General features: G+C 45.3%; 1 protein-coding gene across 3 annotated transcripts in view; it reads left to right on the forward strand.

The window, feature by feature from the left end:
• LOC129817820 (DNA (cytosine-5)-methyltransferase 3A-like) overlaps nucleotides 1-27,738 on the forward strand; it is a 151,474-nt gene that overhangs the window by 70,166 nt on the left and 53,570 nt on the right. For all 3 annotated transcript variants that reach the window (XM_055873390.1, XM_055873391.1, XM_055873392.1), the window contains 3 exons: nucleotides 5,306-5,350; nucleotides 11,303-11,382; nucleotides 13,136-13,248. In XM_055873390.1, coding sequence (XP_055729365.1) covers nucleotides 5,306-5,350; nucleotides 11,303-11,382; nucleotides 13,136-13,248 — 238 coding nt within the window. The remainder of the gene's footprint in view (nucleotides 1-5,305; nucleotides 5,351-11,302; nucleotides 11,383-13,135; nucleotides 13,249-27,738) is intronic.

Genomic DNA, 27,738 nt, shown 5'->3' on the forward strand with positions numbered 1-27,738 from the left:
TGTTTTAGAGACTGACAGACAGGGTCTGGTAGTGCTCCAGTCCCAGCAACATCAAACTGTTTTAGAGACTGACAGACAGGGTCTGGTAGTGCTCCAGTCCCAGCAACATCAAACTGTTTTAGAGACTAACAGACAGGGTCTGGTAGTGCTCCAGTCCCAGCAACATCAAACTGTTTTAGAGACTGACAGACAGGGTCTGGTAGAGCTCCAGTCCCAACAACATCAAACTGTTTTAGAGACTGACAGACAGGGTCTGGTAGTGTTCCAGTCCCAGCAACATCAAACTGTTTTAGAGACTGACAGACAGGGTATGGTAGGGCTCCAGTCCCAGCAACATCAAACTGTTTTAGAGACTGACAGACAGGGTCTGGTAGTGCTCCAGTTCACCCTGTCAGAATAACCAACAGAGGACTTGGAAAGTATATCAACTTCTGTAGAAATGGCACAATGGTTATTGTGAGTGACTTAATTTATGTTCCTTTAACTCCGTCTTCTAGTGAGCTTATATAAACTGTCGCCTCCTATCAGTCTGATGGATTGACTATCAGAAAACGCAGTGGTAACGTTAATAATTGATGTTAATTTAACTCATACATATACAAACTGTTATCTGCTACTGATAGGTTGGAGACTGTCAAAAAACGTGGTGGAACGTTAATCATTTGGTTTTCCATTGGTTACCTCGAGAAAGATGCCCCAGGGGCAGTGGCCATTATTTACCTCGAGAAAGATGCCCCAGGGGCAGAGTGGCCATTGGTTACCTCGAGAAAGATGCCCCAGGGGCAGAGTGGCCATTGGTTACCTCGAGAAAGATGCCCCAGGGGCAGAGTGGCCATTGGTTACCACGAGAAAGATGCCCCAGGGGCAGAGTGGCCATTGGTTACCTCGAGAAAGATGCCCCAGGGGCAGAGTGGCCATTGGTTACCTCGAGAAAGGTGCCCCAGGGGCAGAGTGGCCATTGAATATGGTGCTTTTAAATGTTAGAGCAATCACTAGTAAAACTTTTCTCCTGAATGACCTCATTACTGAGCGCAAAGTTGATTGCATGTTACTCACTGAAACTTCAGACTGCAATAAGAACTGCTGTTCTTATTAATGAAGCTGCCCCACGGACTACAGCTTTTCATATTCTATCAGAAAAGGAAAAAGGGTGGGTCTTCCGAATGGGTCTTCCACAAGCTTTCCACAATAAGTTGGGTGAATTTTGGCCCATACAGACAATCACGGATTACGAAGGGAAAACCAGCCATGTTGCGGACACCGACGTCTTGCTCCCAGATAAGCTAAACACCTTCTTCGCCCACTTTGAGGATAACACAGTGCCACCGACACGGCTCCCAAGGACTGTGGGCTCTTGCTCTCCGTGGCCGACGTGAGACATTTAAACATGTTAACCCTCGCAAGGCTGCCGGCCCAGATGACATCCCTGTCTGCGTCCTCAGAGCAGCTGGCTGGAGTGTTTACAGACATATTCAATCTCTCCCTATCCCAGTCTGCTGTCCCCACTTGCTTCAATGTGTCCACCATTGTTCCTGTACACAAAGAAAGCAAAGGTCACTGAACTAAATGACTATCGTCCCGTAGCACTCACTTCTGTCATCATGAAGTGCTTTGAGAGGCTAGTCAAGGATCATATCACCTCTACCTTACCTGACACCCTAGACCCACTTCAATTTGCTTACCGTCCCAACAGATCCACAGACGATGCAATCGCCATCGCACTGCACGCTGCCCTATCCCACTATGACAAGAGGAATACCTATGTAAAAATGCTGTTCATTGTCTATAGCTCAGCCTTAATCACCGTAGTACCCTCCAAGCTCATCATTAAGCTGGAGGCCCTGGTCTCAACCCCGCCCTGTGCAACTGGGCCCTGGACTTCCTGTTGGGCCGGCCCCAGGTGGTGAAGGTAGGAAACAACACCTCCACTTCACTGATCCTCAACACTGGGGCCCCACAAGGGTGCGTACTCAGCCCCCTCCTGTACTCCCTGTTCACCCACGACTGGGTGGCCATGCACGCCTCCAACTCAATCATCAAGTTTGCAGACGACACGATCATAGTAGGACTGATTACCAACAATGACGAGACATCCTACAGGGAGGAGGTGAGGGCCCTGGCGGAGTGGTGGCAGGAAAATAACCTATCCCTCAACGTCAACAAAATGAAGGAGTTGATCGTTGACTTCAGGAAAAAGCAGAGGGAGCATGCCACAGTGGAGAAGGTGGACAGCTTCAAGTTAAGACCCTCATAAACCTTTACAGATGCACAATTGAGAGCAACCTGTTGGGCTCTATCACAACCTGGTATGGCACCTGCAGTGCCTGCAATCGCAGGGCTCTCCAGAGGGTGGTGCGGTCTGCTCAACGCATCACCGGGGGGCAAACTACCTGCCCTCCAGGACACCTACACCACCCGATGTCACAGGAAGGCAATAAAGATCATCAAGGACAACAACCACCCGAGCCACGGCCTGTTCACCCTGGTATCACCCAGAAGGCATCCAGAAGACATCAAAGCAGGGACCGAGAGACTGAACACCAGCTTCTATCTCAAGGCCATCAGACTGTTAAATAGCCATCACTACCATAGTTACTCAATCCTGCACTTTAGAGGCTGCTGCCCCATAGACATAGATGTCACTGGTCACTTTAATAATGTTTACATTCTGCTTTACTCATCTCATATGTATATAACGTATTCTACTGTATTTTAGTCATGGCCACTCCTACATTTCTCAATCTAATATTTATATATTTCTTAATTCTACTATTTTACTTTTAGATTTGTGTGTATTGTTGTGAATTGTTAGATATTACTGCACTGTTGGTGCTAGGAGCACAAGCATTTCGCAACACCCACAATAACATCTGCTAAACATGTGTATGTGACCAATAACATCTGATTAATATGTGTATGTGACCAATAACATCTGATTAATATGTGTATGTGACCAATAACATCTGATTAATATGTGTATGTGACCAATAACATCTGATTAATATGTGTATGTGACCAATAACATCTGATTAATATGTGTATGTGACCAATAACATCTGATTAATATGTGTATGTGACCAATAACATCTGATTAATATGTGTATGTGACCAATAACATCTGATTAATATGTGTATGTGACCAATAACATGTGATGTGATTTGCGCCCCAATACATGTCAGACATGCTTTTAAGTTATGTAACCAGTAGGTCATTCAGGTCCACTGGTCTTTTAACTACCCCAAAGCCTAGGACCAAGAGGCATGGAGAGGCCTCCATTATCTGGAATAGCCTGCCAGAGAACCTGAGTGGGGCCAAGAGGTATGTCCTCCATTATCTGGAATAACCTGCCAGAGAACCTGAGTGGGGCCAAGAGGTATGTCCTCCATTATCTGGAATAACCTGCCAGAGAACCTGAGGGGGGCCAAGAGGCATGGCCTCCATTATCTGGAATAACCTGCCAGAGAACCTGAGTGGGGCCAAGAGGCATGTCCTCCATTATCTGGAATAACCTGCCAGAGAACCTGAGGGGGGCCAAGAGGCATGGAGAGGCCTCCATTATCTGGAATAACCTGCCAGAGAACCTGAGGGGGGGCCAAGAGGCATGGCCTCCATTATCTGGAATAACCTGCCAGAGAACCTGAAGGGGGCCAAGAGGCATGGAGAGGACTCCATTATCTGGAATAGCCTGCCAGAGAACCTGAGTGGGGCCAAGAGGCAGGGAGAGGCCTCCATTATCTGAATTAACCTGCCAGAGAACCTGAGGGGGGCCAAGAGGCATGGAGAGGACTCCATTATCTGGAATAGCCTGCCAGAGAACCTGAGTGGGGCCAAGAGGCAGGGAGAGGCCTCCATTATCTGGATTAACCTGCCAGAGAACCTGAGGGGGGCCAAGAGGCATGTCCTCCATTATCTGGAATAACCTGCCAGAGAACCTGAGGGGGGCCAAGAGGCATGGCCTCCATTATCTGGAATAACCTGCCAGAGAACCTGAGGGGGGCCAAGAGGCATGGAGAGGCCTCCATTATCTGGAATAACCTGCCAGAGAACCTGAGGGGGGCCAAGAGGCATGGAGAGGCCTCCATTATCTGGAATAACCTGCCAGAGAACCTGAGAGGGGCCAAGAGGCATGGTCTCCATTATCTGGAATAACCTGCCAGAGAACCTGAGGGGGGGCCAAGAGGCATGGCCTCCATTATCTGGAATAACCTGCCAGAGAACCTGAGGGGGGCCAAGAGGCATGGAGAAGCCTCCATTATCTGGAATAACCTGCCAGAGAACCTTAGGGGGGCCAAGAGGCATGGAGAGGCCTCCATTATCTGGAATAGCCTGCCAGAGAACCTGAGGGGGGCCAAGAGGCAGGGAGAGGCCTCCATTATCTGGAATAGCCTGCCAGAGAACCTGAGGGGGCCAAGAGGCATGGAGAGGCCTCCATTATCTGGAATAACCTGCCAGAGAACCTGGGCGGGGCCAAAACTATATTTAACAGAGATCTTAAAACACACCAATTTATCTTTGCTTTTCCTCAGGGGGCTGTTGAAAAGTTGTTCAATTTGTCATTCTTTAGTTTTTTATCTTATATTTGTTTTGTTGTAAATATTTCAGCTTTTAGTTTTCTGTGTTTTATTCGTTTTTTCCTGTTAAGCACATTGCGTTAAAATCCATGTCTGAAATGGGTTGTATAAATACAGCTTGATTTGATGTCATTGGCTACTCACGACAGTCACCGATACTCGTTTAATGAGACACAATCTGAGGGCTACCGATCCCTTCTTTGATCCCAGTCGTCCCAATATTTTTGAAACATGTTTGATTTGAAACAAGTTTTGAGAATGGTGATCAGCAATAGCCAATGAGAGCTTGCGAGGAGAAGATGCCAGTGATGACGTTGTTTTGCAGAATGTGTCGACTCTGGAGCAGGAGCCGTGACTACTATTAGCCGTGTATGTGTTTTTACTTGCCTTTAACCAAAGCATTACAGCTCTGAAGTTCACAAGTAATGTTATTCAATTCAAAAATGTCCCCTCTGTATGGCAATTGTGAATGTCTGACTGAAAAGGTTTATACGGTTGCTTTGAGCCACAGCTCGTTGTAGCTACGTTAACAATCTAGTCCCATCAAGACATCATGGTGGAGAATCAAGTGAAGAATCTTGTGATCCCGTCTGTGCCAGATCGTTTAGTGTGAGCAACACTGCGTTGACAAGACAACAAAAAAACGACAGGCAAGACAGTGAGAGGCACAGCGATGTTAGGATTTTTAAAGATGTGTAGTGTACACTCGGCATAAGATTTTGTTGTGTTTCAGAGCGACTCATCCAAGAGATCAGACAGAAGACCAGGAACATGGAAGGTAAACATCTCTATCTCTACTGTAGTTCTACTGTCTCTACTCTAGTTCTACTGTCTCTACTGTAGTTCTACTGTCTCTACTCTAGTTCTACTGTCTCTACTCTAGTTCTACTGTCTCTACTCTAGTAATACTGTCTCTACTCTAGTTCTACTGTCTCTACTGTAGTTCTACTGTCTCTACTCTAGTTCTACTGTCTCTACTGTAGTTCTACTGTCTCTACTCTAGTTCTACTGTCTCTACTCTAGTTCTACTGTCTCTACTCTAGTAATACTGTCTCTAATCTAGTTCTACTGTCTCTAATCTAGTTCTACTGTCTCTATTCTAGTTCTACTGTCTCTATTCTAGTTCTACTGTCTCTATTCTAGTTCTACTGTCTCTACTCTAGTTATACTGTCTCTATTCTAGTTATACTGTCTCTATTCTAGTTCTACTGTCTCTACTCTAGTTCTACTGTCTCTATTCTAGTTCTACTGTCTCTATTCTAGTTCTACTGTCTCTATTCTAGTTCTACTGTCTCTACTCTAGTTCTACTGTCTCTATTCTAGTTCTACTGTCTCTACTCTAGTTATACTGTCTCTACTCTAGTTCTACTGTCTCTATTCTAGTTCTACTGTCTCTACTCTAGTTATACTGTCTCTACTGTAGTTCTACTGTCTCTACTCTAGTTCTGCTGTCTCTAATCTAGTTCTACTGTCTCTACTGTAGTTATACTGTCTCTACTGTAGTTCTACTGTCTCTGTTCTAGTTCTACTGTCTCTAATCTAGTTCTACTGTCTCTACTCTAGTTCTACTGTCTCTAATCTAGTTCTACTGTCTCTAATCTAGTTCTGCTGTCTCTACTGTAGTTCTACTGTCTCTACTGTAGTTATACTGTCTCTACTCTAGTTCTACTGTCTCTACTCTAGTTCTACTGTCTCTACTGTAGTTATACTGTCTCTAATCTAGTTCTACTGTCTCTACTCTAGTTCTACTGTCTCTACTCTAGTTCTACTGTCTCTACTCTAGTTCTACTGTCTCTAATCTAGTTCTACTGCTCTACTCTAGTTCTACTGTCTCTACTCTAGTTCTACTGTCTCTACTCTAGTTCTACTGTCTCTAATCTAGTTCTACTGTCTCTACTCTAGTTCTACTGTCTCTACTGTAGTTATACTGTCTCTACTGTAGTTCTACTGTCTCTACTGTAGTTCTACTGTCTCTATTCTAGTTCTACTGTCTCTAATCTAGTTCTACTGTCTCTACTCTAGTTCTACTGTCTCTATTCTAGTTCTACTGTCTCTACTCTAGTTCTACTGTCTCTACTGTAGTTCTACTGTCTCTACTCTAGTTCTACTGTCTCTACTCTAGTTCTACTGTCTCTACTGTAGTTCTACTGTCTCTACTCTAGTTCTACTGTCTCTACTGTAGTTCTACTATCTCTACTCTAGTTCTACTGTCTCTACTCTAGTTCTACTGTCTCTATTCTAGTTCTACTGTCTCTACTCTAGTTATACTGTCTCTACTCTAGTTCTACTGTCTCTATTCTAGTTCTACTGTCTCTACTCTAGTTATACTGTCTCTACTGTAGTTCTACTGTCTCTACTCTAGTTCTGCTGTCTCTAATCTAGTTCTACTGTCTCTACTGTAGTTATACTGTCTCTACTGTAGTTCTACTGTCTCTGTTCTAGTTCTACTGTCTCTAATCTAGTTCTACTGTCTCTACTCTAGTTCTACTGTCTCTAATCTAGTTCTACTGTCTCTAATCTAGTTCTGCTGTCTCTACTGTAGTTCTACTGTCTCTACTGTAGTTATACTGTCTCTACTCTAGTTCTACTGTCTCTACTCTAGTTCTACTGTCTCTACTGTAGTTATACTGTCTCTAATCTAGTTCTACTGTCTCTACTCTAGTTCTACTGTCTCTACTCTAGTTCTACTGTCTCTACTCTAGTTCTACTGTCTCTAATCTAGTTCTACTGCTCTACTCTAGTTCTACTGTCTCTACTCTAGTTCTACTGTCTCTACTCTAGTTCTACTGTCTCTAATCTAGTTCTACTGTCTCTACTCTAGTTCTACTGTCTCTACTGTAGTTATACTGTCTCTACTGTAGTTCTACTGTCTCTACTGTAGTTCTACTGTCTCTATTCTAGTTCTACTGTCTCTAATCTAGTTCTACTGTCTCTACTCTAGTTCTACTGTCTCTATTCTAGTTCTACTGTCTCTACTCTAGTTCTACTGTCTCTACTGTAGTTCTACTGTCTCTACTCTAGTTCTACTGTCTCTACTCTAGTTCTACTGTCTCTACTGTAGTTCTACTGTCTCTACTCTAGTTCTACTGTCTCTACTGTAGTTCTACTATCTCTACTCTAGTTCTACTGTCTCTACTCTAGTTCTACTGTCTCTACTCTAGTTCTACTGTCTCTACTCTAGTTCTACTGTCTCTACTCTAGTTCTACTGTCTCTAATCTAGTTCTACTGTCTCTACTGTAGTTCTACTGTCTCTACTCTAGTTCTACTGTCTCTACTCTAGTTCTACTGTCTCTACTGTAGTTATACTGTCTCTACTCTAGTTCTACTGTCTCTACTGTAGTTATACTGTCTCTATTCTAGTTATACTGTCTCTACTGTAGTTCTACTGTCTCTACTCTAATTCTACTGTCTCTACTCTAGTTCTACTGTCTCTACTCTAGTTCTACTGTCTCTACTCTAGTTCTACTGTCTCTATTCTAGTTATACTGTCTCTATTCTAGTTATACTGTCTCTACTGTAGTTATACTGTCTCTACTCTAGTTATACTGTCTCTACTCTAGTTCTACTGTCTCTACTCTAGTTCTACTGTCTCTACTCTAGTTCTACTGTCTCTATTCTAGTTATACTGTCTCTATTCTAGTTATACTGTCTCTACTGTAGTTATACTGTCTCTACTCTAGTTCTGCTGTCTCTACTCTAGTTCTGCTGTCTCTACTCTAGTTCTACTGTCTCTATTCTAGTTCTACTGTCTCTACTCTAGTTATACTGTCTATACTCTAGTTCTACTGTCTCTACTCTAGTTCTACTGTCTCTACTCTAGTTCTACTGTCTCTACTCTAGTTATACTGTCTCTACTCTAGTTCTGCTGTCTCTACTCTAGTTCTACTGTCTCTACTGTAGTTCTACTGTCTCTACTATAGTTATACTGTCTCTAATCTAGTTATACTGTCTCTACTCTAGTTCTACTGTCTCTACTCTAGTTCTACTGTCTCTATTCTAGTTCTACTGTCTCTACTCTAGTGCTACTGTCTCTACTCTAGTTCTACTGTCTCTACTCTAGTTCTGCTGTCTCTACTCTAGTTCTACTGTCTCTACTCTAGTTCTACTGTCTCTACTCTAGTTCTACTGTCTCTATTCTAGTTATACTGTCTCTACTGTAGTTCTACTGTCTCTACTCTAGTTCTGCTGTCTCTACTCTAGTTCTACTGTCTCTACTCTAGTTCTACTGTCTCTATTCTAGTTCTACTGTCTCTACTCTAGTTATACTGTCTATACTCTAGTTCTACTGTCTCTACTCTAGTTCTACTGTCTCTACTCTAGTTATACTGTCTCTACTCTAGTTCTACTGTCTCTACTCTAGTTCTGCTGTCTCTACTCTAGTTCTACTGTCTCTACTGTAGTTCTACTGTCTCTACTATAGTTATACTGTCTCTAATCTAGTTATACTGTCTCTAATCTAGTTATACTGTCTCTACTCTAGTTCTACTGTCTCTACTCTAGTTCTACTGTCTCTACTCTAGTTCTACTGGCTCTACTCTAGTTATACTGTCTCTACTCTAGTTCTGCTGTCTCTACTCTAGTTCTACTGTCTCTACTCTAGTTCTACTGTCTCTAATCTATTTCTGCTGTCTCTACTGTAGTTCTACTGTCTCTACTCTAGTTCTACTGTCTCTACTCTAGTTCTGCTGTCTCTACTCTAGTTCTACTGTCTCTACTCTAGTTCTACTGTCTCTATTCTAGTTCTACTGTCTCTACTCTAGTTATACTGTCTATACTCTAGTTCTACTGTCTCTACTCTAGTTCTACTGTCTCTACTCTAGTTCTACTGTCTCTATACTAGTTATACTGTCTCTACTCTAGTTCTGCTGTCTCTACTGTAGTTCTACTGTCTCTACTCTAGTTCTACTGTCTCTACTCTAGTTCTACTGTCTCTACTCTAGTTCCACTGTCTCTACTCTAGTTATACTGTCTCTAATCTAGTTCTACTGTCTCTACTCTAGTTCTGCTGTCTCTACTCTAGTTCTGCTGTCTCTACTCTAGTTCTACTGTCTCTACTCTAGTTATACTGTCTCTACTGTAGTTCTACTGTCTCTACTCTAGTTCTACTATCTCTACTCTAGTTCTACTGTCTCTACTCTAGTTCTACTGTCTCTTTTCTAGTTATACTGTCTCTACTCTAGTTCTGCTGTCTCTACTCTAGTTCTACTGTCTCTACTCTAGTTCTACTGCCTCTAATCTAGTTCTGCTGTCTCTACTGTAATTCTACTGTCTCTACTCTTGTTCTACTGTCTCTACTCTAGTTCTGCTGTCTCTACTCTAGTTCTACTGTCTCTCTCTAGTTCTACTGTCTCTATTCTAGTTCTACTGTCTCTACTCTAGTTATACTGTCTATACTCTAGTTCTACTGTCTCTACTCTAGTTATACTGTCTCTACTCTAGTTCTACTGTCTCTACTCTAGTTCTGCTGTCTCTACTCCAGTTCTGCTGTCTCTACTGTAGTTCTACTGTCTCTACTCTAGTTCTACTGTCTCTACTCTAGTTCTACTGTCTCTACTCTAGTTCTACTGTCTCTACTCTAGTTATACTGTCTCTAATCTAGTTCTACTGTCTCTACTCTAGTTCTGCTGTCTCTACTCTAGTTCTGCTGTCTCTACTCTAGTTCTACTGTCTCTACTCTAGTAATACTGTCTCTACTCTAGTTCTACTGTCTCTACTCTAGTAATACTGTCTCTACTCTAGTTCTACTGTCTCTAATCTAGTTCTACTGTCTCTACTCTAGTTCTACAGTCTCTACTCTAGTTCTGCTGTCTCTACTGTAGTTCTACTGTCTCTACTCTAGTTCTACTATCTCTACTCTAGTTATACTGTCTCTACTCTAGTTCTACTGTCTCTACTCTAGTAATACTGTCTCTACTCTAGTTCTGCTGTCTCTACTCTAGTTCTACAGTCTCTACTCTAGTTATACTGTCTCTACTGTAGTTCTACTGTCTCTACTCTAGTTCTACTATCTCTACTCTAGTTCTACTGTCTCTACTCTAGTTCTACTGTCTCTACTCTAGTAATACTGTCTCTACTCTAGTTCTACTGTCTCTACTCTAGTAATACTGTCTCTACTCTAGTTCTACTGTCTCTACTCTAGTTCTACTGTCTCTACTCTAGTAATACTGTCTCTACTCTAGTTCTGCTGTCTCTACTCTAGTTCTACAGTCTCTACTCTAGTTATACTGTCTCTACTGTAATTCTACTGTCTCTACTCTAGTTCTACTATCTCTACACTAGTTATACTGTCTCTACTCTAGTTCTACTGTCTCTACTCTAGTTCTACTGTCTCTACTCTAGTTCTACTGTCTCTACTCTAGTAATACTGTCTCTACTCTAGTTCTACTGTCTCTACTCTAGTTCTACTGTCTCTACTCTAGTTCTACTGTCTCTACTTTAGTTCTACTGTCTCTACTCTAGTTCTACTGTCTCTACTCTAGTTCTACTGTCTCTACTCTAGTTCTACTGTCTCTACTCTAGTAATACTGTCTATACTCTAGTTCTACTGTCTCTACTCTAGTTATACTGTCTCTACTCTAGTTCTGCTGTCTCTACTCTAGTTCTGCTGTCTCTACTCTAGTTCTACTGTCTCCACTTCTTGCTAACCTTTTATGACTTCTGTGTGTGTGTGTATTTGTGTGTGTGTGTATGTGTGTGTATTTGTGTGTGTGTGTATTTGTGTGCGTGTAGATATCTGTATCTCCTGCGGTAGCCTGAACGTCTCCCTGGAACACCCTCTCTTCATCGGAGCCATGTGTCAGAGCTGCAAGGTAAACAGATTCGCCCTCCTCTGTAAGCGTTTGTATTGTCTATAGAACTGTTTCCTGGAGTTTAAAGGTGTGTGGGTGTGTCTATAGAACTGTTTCCTGGAGTTTAAAGGTGTGTGGGTGTGTGGGTGTCTATAGAACTGTTTCCTGGAGTTTAAAGGTGAGGGGGTGTCTATAGAACTGTTTCCTGGAGTTTAAAGGTGTGTGGGTGTCTATAGAACTGTTTCCTGGAGTTTAAAGGTGTGTGTGGAACTGTTTCCTGGAGTTTAAAGGTGTGTGGGTGTAAGGGTGTCTATAGAACTGTTTCCTGGAGTTTAAAGGTGTGTGGGTGTCTATAGAACTGTTTCCTGGAGTTTAAAGGTGTGTGTGGAACTGTTTCCTGGAGTTTAAAGGTGTGTGGGTGTGTGGGTGTCTATAGAACTGCTTCCTGGAGTTTAAAGGAGTGTGTGTGTGTGGGTGTCTATAGAACTGTACCTGGGGTTTAAAGGTGTGTGGGTGTCTATAGAACTGCTTCCTGGAGTTTAAAGGTGTGTGGGTGTCTATAGAACTGTTTCCTGGAGTTTAAAGGTGGGTGGGTGTGTGGGTGTCTATAGAACTGTTTCCTGGAGTTTAAAGGTGTGTGGGTGTGTGGGTGTCTATAGAACTGTTTCCTGGAGTTTAAAGGTGTGTGGGTGTGTGGGTGTCTATAGAACTGTACCTGGGGTTTAAAGGTGTGTGGGTGTCTATAGAACTGCTTCCTGGGGTTTAAAGGTGTGTGGGTGTCTATAGAACTGCTTCCTGGGGTTTAAAGGTGTGTGGGTGTCTATAGAACTGTTTCCTGGAGTTTAAAGGTGTGTGGGTGTCTATAGAACTGTTTCCTGGAGTTTAAAGGTGTGTGGGTGTGTGGGTGTCTATAGAACTGTTTCCTGGAGTTTAAAGGTGAGGGGGTGTCTATAGAACTGTTTCCTGGAGTTTAAAGGTGTGTGTGGAACTGTTTCCTGGAGTTTAAAGGTGTGTGGGTGTGTGGGTGTCTATAGAACTGTTTCCTGGAGTTTAAAGGTGTGTGGGTGTGTGTAGAACTGCTTTCTGGAGTTTAAAGGTGTGTGGGTGTCTATAGAACTGTACCTGGGGTTTAAAGGTGTGTGGGTGTGTCTATAGAACTGTTTCCTGGAGTTTAAAGGAGTGTGTCTATAGAACTGTTTCCTGGAGTTTAAAGGTGTGTGGGTGTGTGGGTGTCTATAGAACTGTACCTGGGGTTTAAAGGTGTGTGGGTGTGTCTATAGAACTGTTTCCTGGAGTTTAAAGGTGTGTGGGTGTGTCTATAGAACTGTTTCCTGGAGTTTAAAGGTGTGTGGGTGTGTCTATAGAACTGTTTCCTGGAGTTTAAAGGTGTGTGGGTGTGTGTAGAACTGCTTTCTGGAGTTTAAAGGTGTGTGGGTGTGTCTATAGAACTGTACCTGGGGTTTAAAGGTGTGTGGGTGTGTCTATAGAACTGTTTCCTGGAGTTTAAAGGTGTGTGGGTGTGTCTATAGAACTGTTTCCTGGAGTTTAAAGGTGTGTGGGTGTGTGTAGAACTGCTTTCTGGAGTTTAAAGGTGTGTGGGTGTGTCTATAGAACTGTACCTGGGGTTTAAAGGTGTGTGGGTGTGTCTATAGAACTGTTTCCTGGAGTTTAAAGGTGTGTGGGTGTGTCTATAGAACTGTTTCCTGGAGTTTAAAGGTGTGTGGGTGTGTGTAGAACTGCTTTCTGGAGTTTAAAGGTGTGTGGGTGTGTGTAGAACTGCTTTCTGGAGTGTGCGTACCAATACGATGATGATGGATACCAGTCGTACTGCACTATCTGCTGTGGAGGACGGGAGGTCTTGATGTGTGGAAACAACAACTGCTGCAGGTCAGCACACACACACACACACACACACACACACACACACACACACACACACACACACACACACACACACACACACACACACACACACACACACACACACACACACACACACATACACACTTTACTATTTCTACTATATCTATTCTAGTTCAACTATATTCTAGTTCTACTATATTCTAGTTCTACTATATTCTAGTTCTACTATATTCTAGTTCTACTATCTCTACTGTAGTTCTACTGTCTCTACCGTAATGATCTGTTCTCTAGTTCTACTGTCTACTGTAGTTATACTGTCTCTACCGTAATTATCTGTTCTCTAGTTCTATTGTCTACTGTAGTTATACTGTCTCTACCGTAATTATCTGTTCTCTAGTTCTACTGTCTACTGTAGTTATACTGTCTCTACCGTAATTATCTGTTCTCTAGTTCTATTGTCTACTGTAGTTATACTACTTCCACTGTAGTTCTTACAGGCTGATTGGTAGGCTATTTTAGCCAGTAAAGGGGGCTTTACTATTCTTAGGTAGCGGAATGAATTTTGCTTCCCTCCAGGTCTAAGGGCACACTTTCTAGTAGGCTTAGATTGAAGATATGGCAAATAAGAGTGGCACTATCGTCCTCAGTAATTTTCCATCAAAGTTGTCAGATCCAGGTGGCTTGTCATTGTTGATAGACAACAATAATTATTTCCCCTCTTCCACATTCACTTTTCGTAAATAAAAAGCTCCAAAGCTATTGACACTATCATTCTTTATATCATTTATCTTTGTTTCATTAGTATAGTTTCTTCTTTTTATTCAGTTTAGTCACATGATTCCTCAATTTGCAGTACATTTGCCAATCGGTTGTGCAGCCAGACTTATTTGACATTCCTTTCTCTCTCAATTATACAATGTGTGACCGACCGGCTCGATCCTGTCTTATGTAGCAACATTTGAAATTATGTTTTTTACATTGGATAAAAATAGAGACTCAGCGCTAGAAAATTGTATGTTATACACTACAGTTGAGGTACAATGGGGAAGTACTTCTGCTTTGAAAGATGATAAACTTGTAACCCCACTTTTGAGAAATTGTCCCTTGAATGTTTTGGTACACCTACTGGAGAACTCTTCTTTGTCTACACCTGTTATGCCTCTTGGAGGGAACGCAACACCATGCTACACTCAACTCCCCGTGGAGGTAAAGGGGTATGGGACTGTAGGTGGAGGTATAGAGGTATGGGACTGTAGGTGGAGGTAAAGAGGTATGGGACTGTAGGTGGAGGTAAAGAGGTATGTGACTGTAGGTGGAGGTATAGAGGAATGGGACTGTAGGTGGAGGTATAGAGGTATGTGCCTGTAGGTGGAGGTAAAGAGGTATGGGACTGTAGGTGGAGGTAAAGAGGTATGTGACTGTAGGTGGAGGTAAAGAGGTATGTGACTGTAGGTGGAGGTAAAGAGGTATGGGACTGTAGGTGGAGGTAAAGAGGTATGGGACTGTAGGTGGAGGTATAGAGGTATGGGACTGTAGGTGGAGGTATAGAGGTATGTGACTGTAGGTGGAGGTATAGAGGTATGGGACTGTAGGTGGAGGTATAGAGGTATGGGACTTTAGGTGGAGGTAAAGAGGTATGGGACTGTAGGTGGAGGTATAGAGGTATGGGACTGTAGGTGGAGGTAAAGAGGTATGGGACTGTAGGTGGAGGTATGGGCCTGTATGTGGAGGTATATAGGTATGTGACTGTAGGTGGAGGTAAAGAGGTATGTGACTGTAGGTGGAGGTATGTGACTGTAGGTGGAGGTAAAGAGGTATGTGACTGTAGGTGGAGGTATAGAGGTATGGGACTGTAGGTGGAGGTATAGAGGTATGTGATTGTAGGTGAAGGTAAAGAGGTATGGGACTGTAGGTGGAGGTATAGAGGTATGGGACTGTAGGTGGAGGTAAAGAGGTATGGGACTGTAGGTGGAGGTAAAGAGGTATGTGACTGTAGGTGGAGGTATAGAGGTATGTGCCTGTAGGTGAAGGTAAAGAGGTATGGGACTGTAGGTGGAGGTAAAGAGGTGTGTGACTGTAGGTGGAGGTATAGAGGTATGGGACTGTAGGTGGAGGTATGGGACTGTAGGTGGATGTATAGAGGTTTGGGACTGTAGGTGGAGGTAAAGAGGTATGTGACTGTAGGTGGAGGTAAAGAGGTATGGGACTGTAGGTGGAGGTAAAGAGGTATGGGACTGTAGGTGGAGGTAAAGAGGTATGGGACTGTAGGTGGAGGTATAGAGGTATGGGACTGTAGGTGGAGGTAAAGAGGTTTGTGACTGTAGGTGGAGGTATAGAGGTAAAGAGGTATGTGACTGTAGGTGGAGGTATAGAGGTATGTGACTGTAGGTGGAGGTATGGGCCTGTATGTGGAGGTATAGAGGTATGTGACTGTAGGTGGAGGTATAGAGGTATGGGACTGTAGGTGGAGGTAAAGAGGTATGGGACTGTAGGTGGAGGTATAGAGGTATGGGACTGTAGGTGGAGGTATAGAGGTATGTGACTGTAGGTGGAGATAAAGAGGTATGTGACTGTAGGTGGAGGTATGGGCCTGTATGTGGAGGTATAGAGGTATGTGACTGTAGGTGGAGGTAAAGAGGTATGTGACTGTAGGTGGAGGTAAAGAGGTATGGGACTGTAGGTGGAGGTATAGAGGTATGTGACTGTAGGTGGAGGTATAGAGGTATGTGACTGTAGGTGGAGATAAAGAGGTATGGGACTGTAGGTGGAGGTAAAGAGGTATGTGACTGTAGGTGGAGGTAAAGAGGTATGGGACTGTAGGTGGAGGTATGGGCCTGTATGTGGAGGTATAGAGGTATGTGACTGTAGGTGGAGGTAAAGAGGTATGTGACTGTAGGTGGAGGTATAGATGTATGGGATTGTAGGTGGAGGTAAAGAGGTATGGGACTGTAGGTGGAGGTAAAGAGGTATGGGACTGTAGGTGGAGGTAAAGAGGTATATGACTGTAGGTGGAGGTATGTGACTGTAGGTGGAGGTAAAGAGGTATGGGACTGTAGGTGGAGGTATAGAGGTATGGGACTGTAGGTGGAGGTAAAGAGGTATGTGACTGTAGGTGGAGGTATGTGACTGTAGGTGGAGGTAAAGAGGTATGGGACTGTAGGTGGAGGTATAGAGGTATGGGACTGTAGGTGGAGGTAAAGAGGTATGGGACTGTAGGTGGAGGTAAAGAGGTATGGGACTGTAGGTGGAGGTAAAGAGGTATGGGACTGTAGGTGGAGGTAAAGAGGTATGGGACTGTAGGTGGAGGTAAAGAGGTATGGGACTGTAGGTGGAGGTATGTGACTGTAGGTGGAGTTATAGAGGTATGGGACTGTAGGTGGAGGTATAGAGGTATGTGACTGTAGGTGGAGGTGTAGAGGTATGTGACTGTAGGTGGGTATAGAGGTATGGGACTGTAGGTGGAGGTATAGAGGTATGGGACTGTAGGTGGAGGTATAGAGGTATGTGACTGTAGGTGGAGGTATAGAGGTATGGGACTGTAGGTGGAGGTATGTGACTGTAGGTGGAGGTATAGAGGTATGGGACTGTAGGTGACGGTAAAGAGGTATGTGACTGTAGGTGGAGGTAAAGAGGTATGTGACTGTAGGTGGAGGTATAGAGGTATGTGACTGTAGGTGGAGGTATAGAGGTATGGGACTGTAGGTGGAGGTAAAGAGGTATGTGACTGTAGGTGGAGGTAAAGAGGTATGTGACTGTAGGTGGAGGTAAAGAGGTATGTGACTGTAGGTGGAGGTATGTGACTGTAGGTGGAGGTATAGAGGTATGGGACTGTAGGTGGAGGTAAAGAGGTATGTGACTGTAGGTGGAGGTATAGAGGTATGTGACTGTAGGTGGAGGTATAGAGGTATGGGACTGTAGGTGGAGGTATAGAGGTATGGGACTGTAGGTGGAGGTAAAGAGGTATGGGACTGTAGGTGGAGGTATGGGACTGTAGGTGGATGTATAGAGGTTTGGGACTGTAGGTGGAGGTATAGAGGTATGGGACTGTAGGTGGAGGTATGGGACTGTAGGTGGATGTATAGAGGTTTGGGACTGTAGGTGGAGGTAAAGAGGTATGTGACTGTAGGTGGAGGTAAAGAGGTATGGGACTGTAGGTGGAGGTAAAGAGGTATGGGACTGTAGGTGGAGGTAAAGAGGTATGGGACTGTAGGTGGAGGTAAAGAGGTATGGGACTGTAGGTGAAGGTAAAGAGGTATGTGACTGTAGGTGGAGGTAAAGAGGTATGGGACTGTAGGTGGAGGTAAAGAGGTTTGTGACTGTAGGTGGAGGTATAGAGGTAAAGAGGTATGTGACTGTAGGTGGAGGTTTGTGACTGTAGGTGGAGGTAAAGAGGTATGTGACTGTAGGTGGAGGTTTGTGACTGTAGATGGTGGTAAAGAGGTATGGGACTGTAGGTGGAGGTAAAGAGGTATGTGACTGTAGGTGGAGGTATAGAGGTATGTGACTGTAGGTGGAGGTAAAGAGGTATGGGACTGTGGGTGGAGGTAAAGAGGTATGTGACTGTAGGTGGAGGTAAAGAGGTATGTGACTGTAGGTGAAGGTAAAGAGGTATGTGACTGTAGGTGGAGGTAAAGAGGTATGTGACTGTAGGTGGAGGTAAAGAGGTATGTGACTGTAGGTGGAGGTAAAGAGGTATGGGACTGTAGGTGGAGGTAAAGAGGTATGTGACTGTAGGTGGAGGTAAAGAGGTATGTGACTGTAGGTGGAGGTAAAGAGGTATGGGACTGTAGGTGGAGGTATAGAGGTATGTGACTGTAGGTGGAGGTATAGAGGTATGGGACTGTAGGTGGAGGTAAAGAGGTATGTGACTGTAGGTGGAGGTAAAGAGGTATGTGACTGTAGGTGGAGGTAAAGAGGTATGGGACTGTAGGTGGAGGTATAGAGGTACGGGACTGTAGGTGGAGGTATAGAGGTATGTGACTGTAGGTGGAGGTAAAGAGGTATGGGACTGTAGGTGGAGGTAAAGAGGTATGGGACTGTAGGTGGAGGTATGTGACTGTAGGTGGAGGTATAGAGGTATGTGACTGTAGGTGGAGGTATAGAGGTATGGGACTGTAGGTGGAGGTAAAGAGGTATGTGACTGTAGATGGTGGTAAAGAGGTATGGGACTGTAGGTGGAGGTAAAGAGGTATGTGACTGTAGGTGGAGGTATAGAGGTATGTGACTGTAGGTGGAGGTAAAGAGGTATGTGACTGTAGGTGGAGGTAAAGAGGTATGGGACTGTAGGTGGAGGTAAAGAGGTATGTGACTGTAGGTGGAGGTAAAGAGGTATGGGACTGTAGGTGGAGGTATGGGCCTGTATGTGGAGGTATAGAGGTATGTGACTGTAGGTGGAGGTAAAGAGGTATGTGACTGTAGGTGAAGGTATAGAGGTATGTGACTGTAGGTGGAGGTAAAGAGGTATGTGACTGTAGGTGGAGGTATAGATGTATGGGACTGTAGGTGGAGGTAAAGAGGTACGGGACTGTAGGTGGAGGTAAAGAGGTATGTGACTGTAGGTGGAGGTATGTGACTGTAGGTGGAGGTAAAGAGGTATGGGACTGTAGGTGGAGGTATAGAGGTATGGGACTGTAGGTGGAGGTAAAGAGGTATGTGACTGTAGGTGGAGGTATGTGACTGTAGGTGGAGGTATAGAGGTATGTGACTGTAGGTGGAGGTATATAGGTATGGGACTGTAGGTGGAGGTAAAGGGGTATGTGACTGTAGGTGGAGGTAAAGAGGTATGTGACTGTAGGTGGAGGTAAAGAGGTATGTGACTGTAGGTGGAGGTATAGAGGTATGTGACTGTAGGTGGAGGTATAGAGGTATGGGACTGTAGGTGGAGGTAAAGAGGTATGTGACTGTAGGTGGAGGTATAGAGGTATGTGACTGTAGGTGGAGGTATAGAGGTATGGGACTGTAGGTGGAGGTAAAGAGGTATGTGACTGTAGATGGAGATGGGACTGTAGGTGGAGATAAAGAGGTATGTGACTGTAGATGGTGGTAAAGAGGTATGGGACTGTAGGTGGAGGTAAAGAGGTATGTGACTGTAGGTGGAGGTATAGAGGTATGTGACTGTAGGTGGAGGTAAAGAGGTATGTGACTGTAGGTGGAGGTAAAGAGGTATGGGACTGTAGGTGGAGGTAAAGAGGTATGTGACTGTAGGTGGAGGTAAAGAGGTATGTGACTGTAGGTGGAGGTAAAGAGGTATGTGACTGTAGGTGGAGGTAAAGAGGTATGGGACTGTAGGTGGAGGTAAAGAGGTATGGGACTGTAGGTGGAGGTAAAGAGGTATGTGACTGTAGGTGGAGGTTAAGAGGTATGGGACTGTAGGTGGAGGTAAAGAGGTACGGGACTGTAGGTGGAGGTAAAGAGGTATGGGACTGTAGGTGGAGGTAAAGAGGTATATGACTGTAGGTGGAGGTATGTGACTGTAGGTGGAGGTAAAGAGGTATGGGACTGTAGGTGGAGGTATAGAGGTATGGGACTGTAGGTGGAGGTAAAGAGGTATGTGACTGTAGGTGGAGGTATGTGACTGTAGGTGGAGGTATAGAGGTATGTGACTGTAGGTGGAGGTAAAGAGGTATGTGACTGTAGGTGGAGGTAAAGAGGTATGTGACTGTAGGTGGAGGTATAGAGGTATGTGACTGTAGGTGGAGGTATAGAGGTATGGGACTGTAGGTGGAGGTAAAGAGGTATGTGACTGTAGGTGGAGGTAAAGAGGTATGTGACTGTAGGTGGAGGTATAGAGGTATGGGACTGTAGGTGGAGGTAAAGAGGTATGGGACTGTAGGTGGAGGTAAAGAGGTATGGGACTGTAGGTGGAGGTAAAGAGGTATGTGACTGTAGGTGGAGGTAAAGAGGTATGGGACTGTAGGTGGAGATAAAGAGGTATGGGACTGTAGGTGGAGGTAAAGAGGTATGTGACTGTAGGTGGAGGTAAAGAGGTATGGGACTGTAGGTGGAGGTATAGAGGTATGTGACTGTAGGTGGAGGTAAAGAGGTATGTGACTGTAGGTGGAGGTATGTGACTGTAGGTGGAGGTATAGAGGTATGTGACTGTAGGTGGAGGTGTAGAGGTATGGGACTGTAGGTGGAGGTATAGAGGTATGGGACTGTAGGTGGAGGTATGTGACTGTAGGTGGAGGTATAGAGGTATGTGACTGTAGGTGGAGGTGTAGAGGTATGGGACTGTAGGTGGAGGTAAAGAGGTATGTGACTGTAGGTGGAGGTGTAGAGGTATGGGACTGTAGGTGGAGGTAAAGAGGTATGGGACTGTAGGTGGAGGTAAAGAGATATGGGACTGTAGGTGGAGGTAAAGAGGTATGTGACTGTAGGTGGAGGTAAAGAGGTATGTGACTGTAGGTGGAGGTAAAGAGGTATGTGACTGTAGGTGGAGGTATAGAGGTATGGGACTGTAGGTGGAGGTAAAGAGGTATGTGACTGTAGGTGGAGGTATAGAGGTATGTGCCTGTAGGTGGAGGTAAAGAGGTATGGGACTGTAGGTGGAGGTAAAGAGGTATGGGACTGTAGGTGGAGGTAAAGAGGTATGGGACTGTAGGTGGAGGTAAAGAGGTATGTGACTGTAGGTGGAGGTATAGAGGTATGTGCCTGTAGGTGGAGGTAAAGAGGTATGGGACTGTAGGTGGAGGTATGTGACTGTAGGTGGAGGTGTAGAGGTATGTGACTGTAGGTGGAGGTAAAGAGGTATGGGACTGTAGGTGGAGGTAAAGAGGTATGGGACTGTAGGTGGAGGTATGTGACTGTAGGTGGAGGTGTAGAGGTATGGGACTGTAGGTGGAGGTAAAGAGATATGGGACTGTAGGTGGAGGTAAAGAGGTATGTGACTGTAGGTGGAGGTAAAGAGGTATGGGACTGTAGGTGGAGGTAAAGAGGTATGGGACTGTAGGTGGAGGTAAAGAGGTATGTGACTGTAGGTGGAGGTAAAGAGGTATGGGACTGTAGGTGGAGGTATAGAGGTATGGGACTGTAGGTGGAGGTATAGAGGTATGGGACTGTAGGTGGAGGTAAAGAGGTATGGGACTGTAGGTGGAGGTAAAGAGGTATGTGACTGTAGGTGGAGGTAAAGAGGTATGGGACTGTAGGTGGAGGTATAGAGGTATGGGACTGTAGGTGGAGGTATAGAGGTATGGGACTGTAGGTGGAGGTAAAGAGGTATGGGACTGTAGGTGGAGGTAAAGAGGTACGGGACTGTAGGTGGAGGTAAAGAGGTATGTGACTGTAGGTGGAGGTAAAGAGGTATGGGACTGTAGGTGGAGGTAAAGAGGTATGTGACTGTAGGTGGAGGTATAGAGGTATGGGACTGTAGGTGGCGGTATAGAGGTATGGGACTGTAGGTGGAGGTAAAGAGGTATGGGACTGTAGGTGGAGGTAAAGAGGTACGGGACTGTAGGTGGAGGTAAAGAGGTATGGGACTGTAGGTGGAGGTATGTGACTGTAGGTGGAGGTGTAGAGGTATGGGACTGTAGGTGGAGGTAAAGAGGTATGTGACTGTAGGTGGAGGTATGTGACTGTAGGTGGAGGTGTAGAGGTATGGGACTGTAGGTGGAGGTATAGAGGTATGGGACTGTAGGTGGAGGTAAAGAGGTGTGTGACTGTAGGTGGAGGTAAAGAGGTATGTGACTGTAGGTGGAGGTAAAGAGGTATGTGACTGTAGGTGGAAGTATAGAGGTATGGGACTGTAGGTGGAGGTAAAGAGGTATGTGATTGTAGGTGGAGGTAAAGAGGTATGGGACTGTAGGTGGAGGTAAAGAGGTTTGTGACTGTAGGTGGAGGTATAGAGGTAAAGAGGTATGTGACTATAGGTGGAGGTAAGGATGACAGAGACAGAGAATATTACCTTTTAAAGGGAATTTGTTTCCTTCACACGGTAAATATGGGGAAAAGGGGCTGGATGTAACCAAAGCAAAGAAAGTTAAAGTTAAAGAGCTCCCTCTCCTACCTTACCTGCCTACCCACTACTTATCTATTCTTACCACCACCTGGTGCGCTAATCAAAATACAGGGGGTGGTCCGCCCAGGTCTTACCTAGTGTGCATAGACAGAGTACGTACTACGGGTATATGTATGCCCGCAGGCCTCTTGCCAAAACACAGGTGCCTTCCCCTTCCCCCCTGGGAACAAAAACATCACGTTCGCCGATCACGTTCGCCGATCACGTTCGCCGATCACGTTCGCCGATCACGTTCGCCGATCACGTTCGCCGATCACGTTCGCCGATCACGTTCGCCGATCACGTTCGCCGGACATAGTGAATCTGTATATTGTATCCTTGTACAATCAGAGCCCACCGCACAAGGTGGCGGTTCTTATTGTACATCTGCTTTAGAAACACTAAAGTATTATGGTCCGTGAAGACCAGTACAGGCAAGGCACTGGAGCCCACATATACCTCAAAGAACTGTAAGGCAATAAAGCATCTCTTGTTCACTGGTGGTGTACCTTGACTGACACGAGTTGAACTTATGGGAGAAGAAACTGACGGGCCGATCCACTCCCTCTTCATCTTCCTACAAGAGAACTGCTCCCACCCCCACTATACTAGCGTCTACCTCCAACTTAAAAGGTTTGTCAAAGTTGGGGGCGGCAAGCACTGGGGCACTACAAAGTAGCGCTTTGGCGGACTCAAAAACATAGTTACATTCCTGGGACCACTTAAATAGTACTTTGGGACTAAGCAGAGATGTAAGTGGAGCTACTACGATGAAATATTCTTACAGAACATACGATACTACCCAGGAATCTGTGCAATTGGCGGTGAGTCGTTGGAGCAGGAAAAGCAACAATTGCTTCCACTTTGCCAGTAACTGGGCGCACTTGACCTCATCCCACCTGCTTCCCTAAGTAAGTTACAGTAGCCTTCCCAAACTCACACTTGGCCAAATGGAGGGTTAAAGAAGCATTCTCCAACCGCTGAAACACACTTTTCAAAGTGGCGAGATGATCAGACCAAGTAGACGAATTAATCACCACATCGTCTAGGTAAGAACTACGCGAACACAATGTTAACTAGGTGCTGAAAAGTAGCAGGTGCATTACACATTCCAAAGGGCATCACAGTGTATTGTACAAAGTTATCAGGCGTAACGAAAGCCGAGATGTCAGAAGCTCGAGAGGTCAGAGGCACCTGCCAATAACCTTTTAGCAAATCTAACTTACTAACGTAAGCAGCAAAGCCAATCCTATCAATGCAGTCATCTAAGCGAGGTAGAGGAAAATAATCAGACTTTGTAACGGCATTTACGCGACGATGTCCGTACATAAGCTGAACGTACTGTCAGGTTTAGGAACAAGAATACACGTTGTCGTGTCTTTGGCATCATTAAACTGAAGATGAATCTTTATAAAAAATTCTCTGTAATTATTATTACGTGATTAAACTACTTAATCATGTAACTGTAATTAACTAGGAAGTCGGGGGACCAAGGAAAATATTCAGATTACAAAGTTATAATTTTCCTAATATAACTTTCAGATATTTTAATATCTGATTACTTAGTCTTCTGATTAATGAATTATTCTTTAACCTCACGTTAGTCTCATTCCAAACGTAGTAAATTGTTGGTTATCTGCACGAACACAGTCTTCACTATGAGTCATCCATACATCAATTGTCATAAAATCATTTATTCACTAACTAAGTAATTCACAAAAATGCATAACACAAACAAAGTCGATGGTTACAAATAAATTATAGGAGAATGTGCCTTAAAACCGGCATGGCGGCTTGTTAGACAAAAGGGGAGTGGGGCCAGCTGAGAAGACTACAGAGTTGATAATTATAACAATTGAAATGCTAATCCTATGCACATGAACGCTCACTCATTCGGGAATAATTGCAATCAATATATATATTTACACTCAGTGTGTCGTCAAGATCTGTGTTGAAAAGTTTGTTTCTGTTGGAGAGTTTGTCCGCCCTCTCTCTCTGTCGTGGTTAGAATGGATAGCTCAGAGTGACATTCATTCATGTCGTTATAGAATAGATGTTTCGGCGGTTGTCGGTCTTTGTGTTCAATGATACCGAATTCCTAGCTGCAGACTAGTAATTAATATCAAAGACTTGTTCTTATTCTGTCGGTATCGATAGTCTAAGAGTTTAACCACGTGGGATGGTTAAAAGATTCAGCCATCACCTCAAACCTTATTTCCCTCTGTGATAGAGGGACTGGTCTCGTCTCAACCCTTGGCCCTCTCGTTATTGAGGTAAGCTCGGCCTCGTCTCAACCCTTGGCCCTCTCGTTATTGAGGTAAGCTGGTCTCGTCTCAACCCTTAGCTCTCTCGTTATTGAGGTAAGCTGGTCTCGTCTCAACCCTTAGCCCTCTCGTTATTGAGGTAAGCTCGGCCTCGTCTCAACCCTTAGCCCTCTCGTTATTGAGGTAAGCTTGGTCTCGTCTCAACCCTTAGCCCTCTCGTTATTGAGGTAAGCTGGTCTCCTCTCAACCCTTAGCCCTCTCGTTATTGAGGTAAGCTGGTCTCCTCTCAACCCTTAGCCCTCTCGTTATTGAGGTAAGCTCGGCCTCGTCTCAACCCTTAGCCCTCTCGTTATTGAGGTAAGCTGGTCTCCTCTCAACCCTTAGCCCTCTCGTTATTGAGGTAAGCTGGTCTCCTCTCAACCCTTAGCCCTCTCGTTATTGAGGTAAGCTCGGCCTCGTCTCAACCCTTAGCCCTCTCGTTATTGAGGTAAGCTGGTCTCCTCTCAACCCTTAGCCCTCTCGTTATTGAGGTAAGCTGGTCTACTCTCAACCCTTAGCCCTCTCGTTATTGAGGTAAGCTGGTCTCCTCTCAACCCTTAGCCCTCTCCTTATTGAGGTAAGCTGGTCTCGTCTCAACCCTTAGCCCTCTCGTTATTGAGGTAAGCTTGGTCTCGTCTCAACCCTTAGCCCTCTCGTTATTGAGGTAAGCTGGTCTCCTCTCAACCCTTAGCCCTCTCGTTATTGAGGTAAGCTGGTCTCGTCTCAACCCTTAGCCCTCTCGTTATTGAGGTAAGCTGGTCTCCTCTCAACCCTTGGCCCTCTCGTTATTGAGGTAAGCTTGGTCTCGTCTCAACCCTTAGCCCTCTCGTTATTGAGGTAAGCTGGTCTCCTCTCAACCCTTAGCCCTCTCGTTATTGAGGTAAGCTGGTCTCGTCTCAACCCTTAGCCCTCTCGTTTTTGAGGTAAGCTGGTCTCGTCTCAACCCTTAGCCCTCTCGTTATTGAGGTAAGCTCGGCCTCGTCTCAACCCTTGGCCCTCTCGTTATTGAGGTAAGCTGGTCTCGTCTCAACCCTTAGCTCTCTCGTTATTGAGGTAAGCTGGTCTCGTCTCAACCCTTAGCCCTCTCGTTATTGAGGTAAGCTCGGCCTCGTCTCAACCCTTGGCCCTCTCGTTATTGAGGTAAGCTCGGCCTCGTCTCAACCCTTAGCCCTCTCGTTATTGAGGTAAGCTGGTCTCCTCTCAACCCTTAGCCCTCTCGTTATTGAGGTAAGCTGGTCTCCTCTCAACCCTTAGCCCTCTCGTTATTGAGGTAAGCTCGGCCTCGTCTCAACCCTTAGCCCTCTCGTTGTTGATGTAAGCTGGTCTCCTCTCAACCCTTAGCCCTCTCGTTATTGAGGTAAGCTGGTCTCCTCTCAACTCTTAGCCCTCTCGTTATTGAGGTAAGCTGGTCTCCTCTCAACCCTTAGCCCTCTCCTTATTGAGGTAAGCTGGTCTCGTCTCAACCCGTAGCCCTCTCGTTATTGAGGTAAGCTTGGTCTCGTCTCAACCCTTAGCCCTCTCGTTATTGAGGTTAGCTGGTCTCCTCTCAACCCTTAGCCCTCTCGTTATTGAGGTAAGCTGGTCTCGTCTCAACCCTTAGCCCTCTCGTTATTGAGGTAAGCTGGTCTCGTCTCAACCCCTAGCCCTCTCGTTATTGAGGTAAGCTGGTCTCCTCTCAACCCTTAGCCCTCTCGTTATTGAGGTAAGCTGGTCTACTCTCAACCCTTAGCCCTCTCGTTATTGAGGTAAGCTGGTCTCCTCTCAACCCTTAGCCCTCTCCTTATTGAGGTAAGCTGGTCTCGTCTCAACCCTTAGCCCTCTCGTTATTGAGGTAAGCTTGGTCTCGTCTCAACCCTTAGCCCTCTCGTTATTGAGGTAAGCTGGTCTCCTCTCAACCCTTAGCCCTCTCGTTATTGAGGTAAGCTGGTCTCGTCTCAACCCTTAGCCCTCTCGTTATTGAGGTAAGCTGGTCTCCTCTCAACCCTTGGCCCTCTCGTTATTGAGGTAAGCTTGGTCTCGTCTCAACCCTTAGCCCTCTCGTTATTGAGGTAAGCTGGTCTCCTCTCAACCCTTAGCCCTCTCGTTATTGAGGTAAGCTGGTCTCGTCTCAACCCTTAGCCCTCTAGTTTTTGAGGTAAGCTGGTCTCGTCTCAACCCTTAGCCCTCTCGTTATTGAGGTAAGCTCGGCCTCGTCTCAACCCTTGGCCCTCTCGTTATTGAGGTAAGCTGGTCTCGTCTCAACCCTTAGCTCTCTCGTTATTGAGGTAAGCTGGTCTCGTCTCAACCCTTAGCCCTCTCGTTATTGAGGTAAGCTCGGCCTCGTCTCAACCCTTGGCCCTCTCGTTATTGAGGTAAGCTCGGCCTCGTCTCAACCCTTAGCCCTCTCGTTATTGAGGTAAGCTGGTCTCCTCTCAACCCTTAGCCCTCTCGTTATTGGGGTAAGCTGGTCTCCTCTCAACCCTTAGCCCTCTCGTTATTGAGGTAGCTCGGCCTCGTCTCAACCCTTAGCCCTCTCGTTGTTGAGGTAAGCTGGTCTCCTCTCAACCCTTAGCCCTCTCGTTATTGAGGTAAGCTGTTCTCCTCTCAACTCTTAGCCCTCTCGTTATTGAGGTAAGCTGGTCTCCTCTCAACCCTTAGCCCTCTCCTTATTGAGGTAAGCTGGTCTCGTCTCAACCCTTAGCCCTCTCGTTATTGAGGTAAGCTTGGTCTCGTTTCAACCCTTAGCCCTCTCGTTATTGAGGTTAGCTGGTCTCCTCTCAACCCTTAGCCCTCTCGTTATTGAGGTAAGCTGGTCTCGTCTCAACCCTTAGCCCTCTCGTTATTGAGGTAAGCTGGTCTCGTCTCAACCCCTAGCCCTCTCGTTATTGAGGTAAGCTGGTCTCCTCTCAACCCTTAGCCCTCTCGTTATTGAGGTAAGCTGGTCTCGTCTCAACCCTTAGCCCTCTCGTTATTGAGGTAAGCTGGTCTCCTCTCAACCCTTAGCCCTCTCGTTATTGAGGTAAGCTGGTCTCGTCTCAACCCTTAGCCCTCTCGTTATTGAGGTAAGCTGGTCTCGTCTCAACCCTTAGCCCTCTCGTTATTGAGGTAAGCTGGTCTCGTCTCAACCCTTAGCCCTCTCGTTATTGAGGTAAGCTGGTCTCGTCTCAACCCTTAGCCCTCTCGTTATTGAGGTAAGCTGGTCTCGTCTTAACCCTTAGCCCTCTCGTTATTGAGGTAAGC

The sequence above is a fragment of the Salvelinus fontinalis genome, chromosome 20, assembly GCF_029448725.1.
Source record: "Salvelinus fontinalis isolate EN_2023a chromosome 20, ASM2944872v1, whole genome shotgun sequence".
Taxonomy (NCBI): Eukaryota; Metazoa; Chordata; class Actinopteri; order Salmoniformes; family Salmonidae; genus Salvelinus; species Salvelinus fontinalis.